This window comes from Carcharhinus amblyrhynchos, chromosome 13 (assembly GCF_965287045.1).
Source record: "Carcharhinus amblyrhynchos chromosome 13, sCarAmb.v2.hapA, whole genome shotgun sequence".
In the NCBI taxonomy this organism is placed as follows: Eukaryota; Metazoa; Chordata; class Chondrichthyes; order Carcharhiniformes; family Carcharhinidae; genus Carcharhinus; species Carcharhinus amblyrhynchos.
This window is the reverse complement of record NC_137336.1, coordinates 58,802,107-58,816,283: the sequence shown is the minus strand read 5'-3', so window position 1 is coordinate 58,816,283 and position 14,177 is coordinate 58,802,107. Positions and strand designations below refer to the sequence as shown.

General features: G+C 45.5%; 1 protein-coding gene across 2 annotated transcripts in view; it reads left to right on the top strand.

Moving 5' to 3' along the window:
* Window positions 1-12,977, top strand: part of LOC145351941 (fibroblast growth factor receptor-like 1) — a 134,502-nt gene extending 121,525 nt beyond the window's left edge. For both annotated transcript variants that reach the window (XM_080201748.1, XM_080201749.1), the window contains 4 exons: window positions 4,051-4,140; window positions 5,402-5,671; window positions 8,966-9,319; window positions 11,384-12,977. In XM_080201748.1, coding sequence (XP_080057874.1) covers window positions 4,051-4,140; window positions 5,402-5,671; window positions 8,966-9,319; window positions 11,384-11,766 — 1,097 coding nt within the window. In that variant the 3' untranslated portion in view covers window positions 11,767-12,977. The remainder of the gene's footprint in view (window positions 1-4,050; window positions 4,141-5,401; window positions 5,672-8,965; window positions 9,320-11,383) is intronic.
* Window positions 12,978-14,177: the final 1,200 nt, after the last annotated feature.

Sequence of the window (14,177 nt, the reverse complement as noted above, 5' to 3'; positions counted from 1 at the left end):
ATGGTAGCTTTTATATCACTCTCTGTACATAATTACTCAACTTAATAAACCGTTCATTCACTAATCAACTTGATGGTTGTCCACCTTTGAAGATACTACAGACAGAAACCCAAAAATTATCAACCAGTTAGTCTAACTGCTGTTGTGGAGAAATTTGGGGCAGCATGCTGGCACAGTGGTTAGCATTGCTGCTTCACAGCACCAGGGTCCTGGGCTCAATTCCAGCCTCAGATGACTGTCTGTGTGGAGTTTGTACATTCTCCCCATGTCTGTGTGGGTTTGCTCCAGTTTCCTCCTACACTCCAAAGATGTGCAGGTTAGAGAGACTGAACATGCTAAATTGCTCCTTGGTGTCAGGGGAATTAGCAGGGTAAATATGTGGGGCTACAGGGATAGGACCGAGGTGGAATTGATGTCAGTGCAGGCTCAATGGGCTGAATCGCCTCCTCCTACACTATAGGGATTCTATGATTTTCTGGTAACCACACCATTGCCTGATGGTTCTTCTGGTCCCACCACTGTCAATGGGATTTCCCATTGACTTTACCCCTCATGATTGTTGGCAGGATCAGAATCAGTTATTGGAATCTGTAATTAAGCACAACATCACTGAGTAGTAAAGAGTATTTTGAACTAATTCGAGAGTCAACATTGTTTTGTGAATGGCAACAAATCAAACTGATTTTTTTTTGAGGAAATAACTAAAGTAATAGACGGAAGTGTAGTTTATGAGTGTATACAGATTTCCAGATAGCACTTGATAAGGTTCCACATAAGAGGCTGTTAACTAAATTTTACTGCCCGACCTAACAGAACGGAGTTGAGGAGGAACTTCTTCACGCAAAGTTAGAACGGAGTTGAGGAGGAACTTCTTCACTCAAAGGGTGGTGAATCTCTGGAATTCTCTGCCCGTTGAAGTGGTGGAGGCTACCTCGCTAAATATTTTTAAGACGCGGGTTGATGGGTTTTTGATAAGAGAGGGGATTAAGGATTATGGGGAGAGGGCGGGAATGTGGAACTGAGCCACGACAGATCAGCCATGATCTTATTGAATGGCGGGGCAGGCTCGAAGGGCTAGATGGCCTACTCCTGCTCCTATTTCTTATGTTCTTATGTAACATGGGAATAAGAACACGTGAGGGGCGGACAATGGAAAGGTTTGTTGACCTTGGGCGGGATTTTATGATTTCAGGACAAGCAAGGCCAAAAAATCCCGCCCATAATATTGAAGACTAGTGATTTATTTGGCGAGGAGATTGATTAGGTATTAGACATCAGAGAGTAGGGATAATTGATGTGTACTCAAATTGGAAGGAAGTGACGAGGGAAAACTAACAAATAGCTCAGCTGAGGGTGTCAACTATTTGTTATAATTATTAGCTCAACTCACCAACACAGAGTCATGTAGTCAAGTTTGCTGATGAGATAATATTGGTGGCATCGTAAGTACTGTTGACGGAAGCATAGATTAAATGATTGGGCAAAATTGCAGGAGAAGCATTTCAACACAGATAAATGTGAGGTCATTTGTGCCAAGAAAGAATAAATCAGAGTATTTTTTTCAATGCTGAAGATGTAAGAACAGTAGAAATGCACAGAGATTTAGGAATCCTTGCTGTATTTCTGATTTCTGGTCGCTAAAATGTAATAGCTAGATACAAAAAATAATCAAAAAAGCTAATAGAACATTCATAGAATGATAGAATCCCCACAATGCAGAAGGAGGCCATTCGGCCTTAGTGTCAGGGGGACTAGCAGGGTAAAAAGGTGCAGTTGCAGGGATAGCGCCTGGGTGGGATTGTTATTGGTGTAGGCTCGATGGGCCGAATGGCCTCCTTCTACACTATCAGGATTCAATGATTCTGTGAGTCTGCACCAACTGTCTGACAGAGCATCTTACCTAGGCCCTAATCCGTAACACCACGCATTTGCCCTCCTAATCCCCCTAATCTGTGCACCTTTGGACACTAAGGGGTAATTTAGCATGGCCAATCCACCTAATCTGAACATCTTTGGAGTGAGGGAGGAAACTGGAGATCCTGGAGCAAACTCACGCAGAGACAGGGAGACCATGCAAACTTCACACAGATAGCCACTCAAGGCTGGAATCGAACCCAGGTCCCTGGCACTGTGAGGTAGCGGTGCTAACCAACGTGCTACCGTGCCATCTGTTATTTTTCTTTATAACTAGAGGGGGAGGCCTTGTGGTGTTGTGGATATCAATCCTCCCTCTGAGCAAGAATCCCCAGGTTCAAGTCCCCGTCCAGGACTTGTTGCTCAAGGAATATGTGGGTTCATAACGCTGTCAAAATAGGTCAAATATCAACTGGTAACTCCGACCAACACATGACGATAGCAATGGGAGAGATTCCTGGTCAGTCATGTGATGGAAAATAATTGGAGCGGGGGGAGGCAGGGCAATCTTGTTGGCTAGCATTGGTCAGATTAGTGCCAACAACACTGGTTCAACCTTGTTTTGGCTGCAGTGGATTCGCAACTGACTCCCTGACATACCCATGGTGAAGACCATGGCACCGTGGGTCAAATCTGCCTTTGGGCAGAGAACTGAAGAAGAAGAACTGGAGGGCTTGAATATAAAGTGGAAGAGGTTGTTGTACAGATACACTCAAGGTGTGGCTGGGCCATATCTGGAATACTATATACAATTCTAGACACTGCACCTTAGAAAAGGTATATTGTCATTGAAGGGGGTGCAGCATATATTCACCAGAATGTTACAAAGTTCCAAGGGTTACAGTCTGAGGGGAAATTGTGTAAGAAGGGCTGCTTTCCCTGAGACATATAAAGTTAAGGAGTGATCTTATTGATGTTTTAAGATTTGAGAGGGTGGATAGGGAGAAACAAATTCTGCTGGTCTGGCACAATTATAAAATCAGAGCCAGACAATTCAGGTTAAGGAGCAGTTAGGAAACAATTCCTCAGAGAGAAGGTGCCAGGAGTATGGAACTCTTCCCCACATAAATACACTGATGCTCTTCAACTTGCAATTTAAAATCAGAGATTGATAGATTTGGGCTAGCCAGGGTTATTAAGGGATCAGGAGCTAGTGATATGATATAGATCTGCTATGATTTCATTGAATGCTGGTACAAGCTCGAGGGGCTGAATAGCCAACTCAACTTTATTAAGTGAGTGTTTTTGTACTTTTGCCGTGTTACACAGTTCTCTTAAAATTTAAACCACTCTGGTTTTGAAGAAAAATTCCTTGAGCGAAATGGTTTTGAAGTTTACCTGTCAATTTATCACCAGATGATGATATCTGTAGACTGTGCTGGGAAGAGATAGAAAGCTTTCATAAAACCAGAGAGAAACAGCGCTCGAGTTAACCAAAGATAACACACTGTCTAAAAATAGCTTATTTTTTCTTAATCAAACCTCCAACTTCAAAATTGTTTTCTTGAAATGGGAAAAATCCAAGAATAATATTCACAAATTAAAATCAGCAGAAAAACTGACTTCAGTTTCAAGAGCGACTAAGAATTGGAGCCGAAATTGTTCTTGAAGAAAAAACTAAGTGAAAATAAATCCTCTTTGGATGAATTACAAGAAATCTTGGGGCAACAGGCTTTTGCAAGCTCCAAATGAAAGTGCTGCATTTGCCAGTTATAGTTCTACTGGCACAGGACTCACATCTCTTGTATTTGAGGGTTTCTTAAAAAATAATTTAATATTAAGTTTGTGGCACAATAGAGGAAGTTGTACCACAACAGATTAGGTCTGAATATCTCAAAGTCACTGGGCCCACCTGGAGTTAGGCCAAGCTAAATACATCATGGCAACCAGGATTGCAAGTCCTCTGCTGGTCTTCATTATCCCCTTTAATGAATGGAAGGCGAGGATTGGACAACAGAATGGGCAAGGAGACTGGATCATAGGATATGGGTGGGTAATGGCTGCTTGAATTACATATCAACTGTCAGCTCAAATCATTGAGGAAAACAACACATGGGTTTCCTTCCAGAGGCAGCTCCTGGGTGGAAAGGTGCTGTCCATTTGGTTAAAGTATGCAATGTGTCTTTTTTTTCACAGATGACAGCAGCACTCTAAGCAGTGGCCAGCCCCTTCCTGAAGGACCCCAATCTGAGCTTGCAAGTGAGGAGCCTGCAGGAAAGCAGCTGGGTAGGTAGTCACTTGAGAGATTGGCAACACCTTTTCATATGCATGATGTGGCAGGGCCTGGCTTCTTACAGTGTGGATTGGTGGGTTGAAAGTTTGCCAACTTGAAGTGTCTGAAGCTGAAGTGGATTTAGGATGGCCTCACTGCTATTCCATGTTGTACCTGCTGGGTCCAGATCCACAAGTGCAAATTGTTTTCAACCCAGTATACAACTGTCATGCAAATGCCTCTTCTCACATGGAGAGAGGAAAAAAATAACATGTGAGAAAGTAAACTGTCACAATTAAAATCCAATACCAGCTAAGCTTAAAGCACATTGTTAGGGCTATGTGGCATGGTATATCTGACCTTAGAGCATCTGACAGAGCAGAATCTAGGAGGGTTTACTCTGTCCTGTAATCCAACTTTTTCTAACCTCAGGACTGTATGATAAGACACAGGTAGAGAAGAAGCTTTCTTTTCTTCTTCAGAGTCCATCCTTTTGCTGAGATTTGAATGCAATATCACCACCAGTAGCTGCTATGATAGGCAGCAGCCTCAGTTTGATTACTAATAACAAGATGATACACACTAAGGTTCCAATTCTGAGGTGGTTGGCCACAAGTCCACTTTGTCAGGACAGTGCCGTGGAAGTTTCATACATCTTGCTCATGTCTGCCTTCAATGCCATTATCCTCTTGCTCGGACCATCCGTCCCTTCCATATTTCCAGAGTCCACGCACTTAAAAGTGCTGACATTCGCTATCTTAACCAGACAAAACTAATGATAACTTCAATTAGTGTCGCTTGTCAGATGAGGCTTGGTACCAGGATATGCCCACTGGCACACATTACCAGTTGGTAGGTGGCATAGGAAAACACTGCGAGACACCAATGAGCCAAAAGCACCTTCAAAGCTGCAGTGTGATACTAGCAATGACTCAGAGACGTGAGTTCTGTCACAGAAATGTCCCATATAATAAATACCCCAGAGAGAGTTTTAGTTGCTCCAATAACTTCACAACACTCGCTGGGATGATCTGCTGAGTACTTCGGCTCATTTTTTAAATCATATTTACTCTTTTCAATCTTTGCTCCAATTCAAACTTGACAAACAATCTTGCTGTTACTCATGGTGTCAGTGCGTCACATTGGAGAGTGGGTGAAAAGGGAGTGGGTTTCCCCAGCTTCTGATTTTAACCTGTACTAAACAATTGCCTTGGCAAATGTCGGTGTTGACGTTTTTCTGCTTTACGCCCACTCTCCCTTGCCTTCCCCCCACAGTTAAGCCAAGGTTTACGCAGCCCAGTAAGATGCGTCAGCGAGTGATAGCACGACCCGTCGGTAGCTCGGTCCGGTTGAAGTGCACCGCGAGTGGGAACCCACGCCCAGACATCGTGTGGTGGAAAGACGACCAGCGGCTCTCAGAGAACAAGAGGAACAGGTGGACTCTTAGCCTGAGGAACCTGAAGCCCGAGAGCAGTGGGAAGTACACTTGCCGCGTCTTCAACACAGCGGGCGAGATCAACGCTACTTATAAACTCGACGTTGTTGGTAAGTTGCTGCTGTCACAAGAGCTAACGCAAAAGGACGAAGGACTTACTTTTAACCAGAATTTTTCACAACCTCGGGACCTCTCAAAGCACTTTACAGCCAATGAAATACCTTTGGAGTGTAGTCATTGTTGTAATAAAGGAAGCAAGGCAGCCAATTTTCACACGGCAAACCTCCACATTCAACAAGGCTATAATCATAGAAATTCCTACAGTACAGAAATAGGCCATTCGGCCCATCGAGTCTGCACCGACCATAATTCCACCCAGGCCCTACCCCGATATCCCTACGTATTTTACCCACTGATCCCTCTAACTTACACACCTCCAGACCCTCAGGGCAATTTTTAACATGGCCAATCAACCTAACCCGCACATCTTTGGATTGTGGGAGGATACCAGAACACCCGGAGGAAACCCACACAGACACAAGGAGAATGTGCAAACTCCACACAGACAGTGACCTGAGCCGGGAATTGAACCCAGATCCCTGGAGCCGTGAAGCAGCAGTGCTAACCACTGTGCTGCTGTGTCGCCCAATGACCAGATAATCTGATTCAGTAATGTTCACTAAGAGATAAATATTGGCAAGGATGAAAAGAACGCCCTGCTCTTCTTCATAATAATGCCATGGGATCTCCTACTTCCACCAGAGAGTCATGAGGTAGAGATGCCAGCGTTGGACTGGGGTGGGCACAGTAAGAAGTCTCACAACACCAAATAAAAGTCCAACAAATTTATTTGGAATCATGAGCTTTTGAAGCACTGCACCTCATCTGAGGAAAGAGCAGCACTCCGAAAGCTCGTGATTACAAATAAACCCGTTGTATTTTAACCTGGCATTGTGAGACTTCTTAATTCACTAGAGAGGACAAACTCAACCTGAATTTAATGGCTTATTTTTATGGTGGAGGTGGTAGCCTAGTGGTAACTGAACTAGCAATCCCAAAACCTAGGCCAGTGTTCTGGGGACTTTGATTTGAATCCATCGTGGCAGCTTTTCGGATTTAAATTGAATTAATTTGTTCATTTTTAAATCTGGAATTGAAAGGTAATGGTGACCATGAATCCATTGTGGATTGTCGCAAAAAGCTCCATAATGTCCTTTGAGGAAAGCAATCTTTCATCCTTGCCTGGCGTGGCCTACATAGGATTTGAGACCCCTACCTGAAGTCGCTTGACATTGACACGGCCACCTGGGAAACGCTGACACAAAACCGCCCTACCTGGCACTGCCTCATCCACAAAGGCTGCCAAGCTCACAAAGCAAGGTGTATTGCTGAAGCACAAATTAAGCGCGAGCTGTGCAAGTCCAGACCCACCAGCGCAACAACTACAGTATCTACACAAGTCTGTCCAATATGTGCCAGGACATTCCGTGCCCAAATTGGCCTGATCAGTCATCTTTGGACACACCGCAACCAGCCTCAAAATGACTAATGGTGGCGAGGTCCTCATCAATGACGATGGACGCACAACTAAGGTGGCTGTCTCTTAACTGCCCTTTGAAATGGCCCATTAAGCCACTCGGTTCAAGGACAATTAGAGATGTGCAATAAATACTGGCCCTGACAGTGACACCCACATCCTATCAAAGAATAAAAGATTTAAAAGCTGGCACCTCTAACAGTGTTTTGCATTTTCAGTGCTGCATTGGTGTTAAAGTCTAAATTGTGTACTCAAGTCTATAGAGTGGATATTGAACTCACAATCTTCTGACTCAGCGGTGAGCATGCAGAGACACAGCAGTTTGGGGTGGGAGTGCCAGGATTGAGATAGCTGAAGGCTCTGTCACCATTGATGAGATAAAGGGAGGAGGAGGGTGATTCACAGAGACTGGAAATCAGAAGAAATGAGTGTGTGGGAGATGATTTTGGATTGGAGAAGATTTAGTGGAAGGGGCAGTGGAATGCGGTATGTGGGAAATCATAGACTCACCACATGCCCTAGACGAGCACATCGGCGGGAAGTGTCATCGGCTGCAGAAGCTTGAACTCTGGGCTTCGGAACTCGAGTGGTGGCGAAAGTCACTGTTATGATTCCACGAGGCTGAGAACTATGTGGATAGCACCTTTAGGGAGGTGGTCACACTGCAGGTTAGGAGTGTGCAGACAAAGAGGAAATAGGTGACTGCCAGGCAGTCCAAGAGAAACAGTCAGGTAGTGCAGGGATCCCCTTAGTCTATCTTCCTTGCTAATTGATTTTCCGTTTTGGATAGTTGTGAGGATTCCTCAGGCGTATGCAGCCTGAACCAACTCTGTGATTCTGCTGCACTGGAGGGGAGAAACAAGAATGGAAGAACAATAGCTTTAGGGAATTCAATAATCAGACAGGTGGATTCTCTGGTCCCGCTGGCAGCGTACCCTGCCACTTGTTTCCCAGCTGCATGAAGTGGCTTCCATGGAAAATTCCATTGACAGTGGCGGGACCAGAAGATCCCACTACCAGCAAATGGCACACCGCCTCCCACCACCTAGGAACCAGCGGATGGGAGGCAGGAAAGTTCTGGCCAGTATGTTAACCTTCTATGATAAAGGATTTGAGTACAAGAGGTTTTGCTTCAATTTTATCTGGAGCACTGTGTGCATTTTTGATCCCCTTAACTTAGAAAGAATATTATTGCCAGAGAAGGAGTGCAACAAAGGTTCACCAGACTCGTTTCTGGATTGGCTGGACTACCCTACGAAGAGAGATTGGGGAAAATGGGCCTGTATCCTGTAGAGTTTGAAGAAAGAGAGGTGATCCCATTGAAAACTACAGAATATTTAAAGGAATAGACAGGGTAGATGCAGGTAAAATATATCCCTTTTGGGAAAGTCTAGAACCAGGGAACATGATTTCAAAATATGGGGAAAGCCACTTAGGACCAAGATGAGGAGAATTTCATTTTACTTAGAGGGTTATGAATCTTTGGAATTCTCTGCTCCAAAGAGAAATGCTAATGACATAAAGGATCACATTGAGGGGAGAACGGATGATCAGCCATGATCATATTGAAGGGAGCAGTAGGCTCGATGGACGGAATGGCCTAATCCTACGTCTATGTTTGTAAAAGCCAAGTTGGTCCATCAGGTCTCATTCATCTCATGCTCCCCTTTCTCATATGACAAGTAGGGCAGAATGACTACACACTTGCCACTTCTCCATCTCCTGACCTTGTCCTCCAAAAGTATGTAATCTCTTTGGAGAAACATTGAAGCTTCACAAATACTCAGGGTCACTCATGGAAAATGAATTACTCAGCAAAGTTCCTCTCTTTCCAATCGTATTTACGTTCAATTCAATTTTCTTGCAGAGAGGACAAGATCCAAGCCCGTTTTAACTGGCACTCACCCAGTGAACACGACAGTAGAATATGGAGGCACCACGTCCTTCCAATGTAAGGTGCGGAGTGACGTGAAGCCTGTTGTCCAGTGGTTAAAACGTGTGGAGTACGGGACAGAGAACAAGTACAACTCCACCATCGAGGTTGGCGGGCAGAAGTTTGTGGTCCTGCCTGCGGGCGATGTCTGGTTTCGCCCAGACGGTTCTTACCTGAACAAGCTGCTGATAGCACGAGCGACAGAAGACCATTCTGGCATGTACATCTGCCTGGGGGCTAACACAATGGGCTACAGCTTCCGCAGTGCCTTTCTCACTGTGCTTCCAGGTGGGTCAACCATCAACTGCTCTAGCTTTGGGTTGTGGAATCTATTTGCAGAAAGTGTGATTCTGGAACCTCTCCAGATGTTGAGCTAGAAAGGGGAGAGAGGAACTTGCTCAAAATAAAGAGTTGTCTTGCCCAAGCAGCTTTACTTCAAGGTTTTTCCCGTCACCAATGTTGTAATGACAATTGAGAAAGGAAGTGGACATCTTTAGCACACAGTCCACTATTTCAGATGTGAATTGAATGAAACCTTGCTCCACTGGGTGACTGTACAAACCCTATACAAGGTGAATTTGGGCAGACTCAAGCCAGGCGCCAGCTCAGAATTTACTGGACACAAGCCACACCATCCTAACTTGGAAATATATCATCGTTCCCTTCCCTGTTGCTGGGTCAATATCCTGCAACTCCCTCCCTGACAGTACCTACAGTGGATATACCTACACTGCATGGACTACAGGAGTCCAAGAAGGAAGATCACTTCTCAAGGGCAATTAGAGATGGACAATTAGTGCTGGCCTAGCCAATGATGTCCACATCCCATGAATGAATTAAAATAAATCCACAGCATCAAAATTGTCCCCATTTTGGCACAGTTATTATTAAATTGGCAAACTCAGTCCAATAGGATGAGAATGATGGGTGTGAGAAATGGAAACGTGAGCAGTTGATGTACTTTGAAAGTAAAAGCACATTGCTGGGGGTGAGTAGAAGGAACATCACCTGACCAAGAAACATGTAGTAGGAGGTAGCACAACGGGAAATCTATTCTGCACATAAACCATACTACAACTGGTCTGAGAACTAATGAGAATAGTACAGCTGGAAGCTACTCCATAGCGATAGTTCTCAACCTGATGCATGAGTTTAGCCTGATCATGAGACATTGATGCTAAACTGTGCAAATGTTGGGAGATTCCCATCTCTCCACCAAAAGACTGTCATCATACAACTTTTCACTATCCCAATAAATACTGACCTCTATCTTGGAAGCATTGGACCCAATTTTATCATTGCATTGTGCCCATTTTCGGGTGCGAAAACTTGGTAAAATCGAGTGTGAGGTCATTAACGCGATCTGCGCCCGCGTCCGCGCAGATTCCCATTTTACCAAGGCCCAAAAATGGCAGCGATCCAAATTGTGCCCAAAACAGGCGCAACGGCGATTTAAATGCATTTGCATGTATTTGAATTGAATTAATGGGCTGCCTGCCCAACTTTACCAGCATTTCCCCCTTTACCATTGCCCATCCAGATTCGGCACAAAACAGACATGCTCGGCAAAGGTCTGTTTCAGACCCTCCAGCTTCTGAAGAGATAAATTCAGAGATTCCAATGGCTCCCTGACTCAGATCAGTGGTGGCATGGGGAGGGAGGCGGGCCAGATCACTCTCTAGTAATGGTGGGGAGGGAAGAGGAGGCGGTTCAGATGTATCTCTGGTTGCGGTGGGGGGGAGGGGGGGGTCGATCATTCTCTGGAAGGAGGAGAAAGGCGGGTAAGATGTATCTCTGGTTGGGGGGGGGAGGGGGAGGACTGATTGCTCATGGTTGGGCAGGGGAGGGAAGTCAGATGGATCTCTGTTGGGGGCACTGGGGGGGTCCGCTGCCACTCTGCAGGTGATCAGTGGGGGGGGAAGGGAGCAGAGGGTTGCAATCTGTCTGGGTAGCAAGGGGCGGGGGGGGGAGGGGACACGGGGGTGGTGGTGGGGGCGTGGATGGATAAGAGGAACAGTTATGTTGTGGGGGGCTCCGCTTTTCTCTCCCGGGCCGCTTTTTGTGGTCCGGGAGCAATATGACAGGAGAGCGTTTTTCACATTTTTTTTCTCACTGGGCATGCAAGGTCCAATCGGAGCGGCAGCATTTTGGGTGCAGTTCAATGTGATTCGGACCCATGATTTATTTTTCAGGCTAAGTGTCTATCGGGAGTGCCTGAGAACAGGTTTCCAAGTCAGATCTGAGTTGCACCCAGATTCAGCACTTGATAAAATGATAAAATTGGGCCCATTGTGGTAATTCCTTTATTTTCTCCTCTGTTCCATGTTACTCCCGGACTGTTGCTTGCCTCAGATCCTAAGATCGAGAAGACGACCACCTCTTCGCGTGCTGCCAGTGGTTTACCATGGCCGGTAATAATCGGGATCCCAGCTGGTGCCATCTTCATCTCCGGCATGATTCTGCTTTGGTTTTGCCAGACCAGGAGGCACAGGTCTGTGCCACCCCCACACCGGCATCAGCGAGACTGTGTGGTTCTGGACAAAGACTGTGTGCCCATTGGAAATCCAGAATTCGCCGTGGCGGCCCAGCCTCACCTGCTGGTTCAAGCCCCCATCATGGTGCCCACAGTGACCCCCAAAATGTACCCAAAGATCTACACGGACTTCCACACCCACACTCATGCGCACACAGAGGGGAAGGTCCACCAGCATCAACACTTCCACTACCAGTGCTAGCTGTGAAGGCCTCAATCCTGGCACTACCATGCCATCGCTGGGCTCTCGTGAATGAAAGGACACCAAGTGTTAAATGACACACTGACTCCTCATCTCATTGCCCATCATCAATTTAAAAAAAGAAACTGTGAGCACCATGCCCACAGCCCAGGTTATAGACGTCTCTTTGAGCGAGCTAGTACCTCGGCCCCAAGTGGCAAGCCTCTGGCCATCCACCATTGACAGAATCCACACTTGGCTACAGGGGGTACGAGGCATACTTAAGTAGCCCTGGTCTGTACCACCGCTGAAGGACCCAGATGCTATCTGAGAGGTGACTGCTGAGGGCCCCTGGGCTGAACTATCTCGAAGAGATTCTGAGTTGTGCCTTTGTTTGGTCTGTTTATCCTGTTTCTCTATGCTACTAATCTCTCTGAACTCATGGACAGGATTGCTACCGGCCTGTCCGCTTGTGTTCTGTGCAGTCCAGTTTTTATTCTTTGAATGAGGTGTTCAGAAATGTCAAACATGTAAAACGAGGCGGGTGTAAAGTTTGACTTTCTAAGATAGCCCATATCTCAGCTAGACAGACACCTGTGCCTCAACAGGCCAGTTGCTGTTGAACTTGCGGGAGGTTTATGATGACTGTCATCATCAGCAAAGCAAGGAGAAAAATACCCAGAAGAGAAAGTCACAAGCCAAGCCATAGTTCCATTCACCCTTCCCTCCCAGGCCCAGCCAGGCTGTTCTATTTCAGACTTGACAGAAGCAGAAACCCAAAACAATCTGGAAAACACTGGGCCCAAATGTTTAATGTTTGGCTAAATTGTCACTCTTCCCATTGCTTTACTCCGTTTCTTGGCAAACTTCAGACTCATTAAGAGATGAAGATTCACAATAAACAAAAGCCAGCTATTGCTTTTTATTCCTATTGAACTGTCCTGCTCCTGAAATTCAGTGATCCAAATCCAGGTTCCAGGTAAATAAGTTGGGGTCAGCACCAAATTGAAAATTTAAACGAAGACTTGTTTGACCCTCAGTCTCTAATCGATCATTTTCAGGCAAATATCTGGACACCTCTGCACTGAGATATGCAAAGTGTGTGACTGTGTATATATACTCAACAGTATGAGGTAAAAAAGACAACACTATGTACAAAGGATGTAATTGGATGATATTTTCTCATCAAAGTATTTATGAGAATGCAAATAATTTTATTAATAAAAAAAGGAGAAGCCTTGTATTTATATTGTGACATTGCTAGCTCTTGCACAGGCCAAGTGCAAGTTCCTTTAGGTCACCCACTCAGACATCTACAGCTCATTGAAGAATCTCTTTGGTGATCTCTTCAAATGTAATTGGTGAAGAGGCAGTGAACAGGGGAAGAGTGGGCATTGATCTTCGGAGCCCCTGCCATCCTCCAACTTTCATATTCTCTATTTCGTCCTTGCCTTCATGATGTGGTGAATAGAAACCAGGTACTCAAACCATTGTCACAGCGAGGAGAGAGTCACCCTTGGATACCTCACACTCAAGGTTCAAAGACACTGGCTTGTGAGTGTCTCCTAGTGGTGGCTCATCCATAGTTCGTGTGTGTGGCAAGTGAGGGGAACAGAAGGGAAAAAAATGTCTAATCCTCTCCCATCACCACCTTCAATATGGACTCCAAGGAATCAGGTAATGCTAACCTAACAGAATGCACAAGATAGTACTTTCAGGGTGCCTTCCCCTTCATCCTTTCTTCTTAATGTTTATATTGCCCTCACACCTGCAGCAGATCTTTGCACTACATAGAACTACACTGTTGTTTGTGAATTATATTGTACTATATTGGGGCAGCAAGGTGACACAGTGATTAGCATTCCTGCCTCACAGCACCAAATGCCGAGGTTCAATTCCGGCCTCGGGTGACTGTGTGGAGTTTCCCGTTTCCTCCCACAGTCCAAAGATGTGCGAGTTAGGTTGATTGGCCATACTAAATTGCCCCTTAGGGTCAGGGGGACTAGTTAGGGTAAATACATGGGTTTATGGGGTTAGATGAGATTGTGGTCATTGTAAACTCGATGGGCCAAATGGCCTCCTCTGCACTGTAGGGATCCTATGATTCTATGTGGTTCACATCATCCCAATATAAAGTTTCACTGGATGATAGCAGAGAATATTCCTTAGGCAACACCTTCCAAACGCACAACCACTACTTAGAAGGACAAGAGCAGCAGATACATGGGAAGACCACCACCTGGAAGTTCCCCTCCAAGTCACTCACCATCCTTCCCTGCAAATAAATTGCCGTTCCTTCACTGTCACTGAGTCAAAATACTGGAATTCCCTCCCCAACAGCACAGTGGGTTTACCTACACCTCAGGAAGTGCAGCAGTTCAAAAAGACAGCTCACCACCACCTTTTGAGGAGCAAATGGGGACGGACAATAA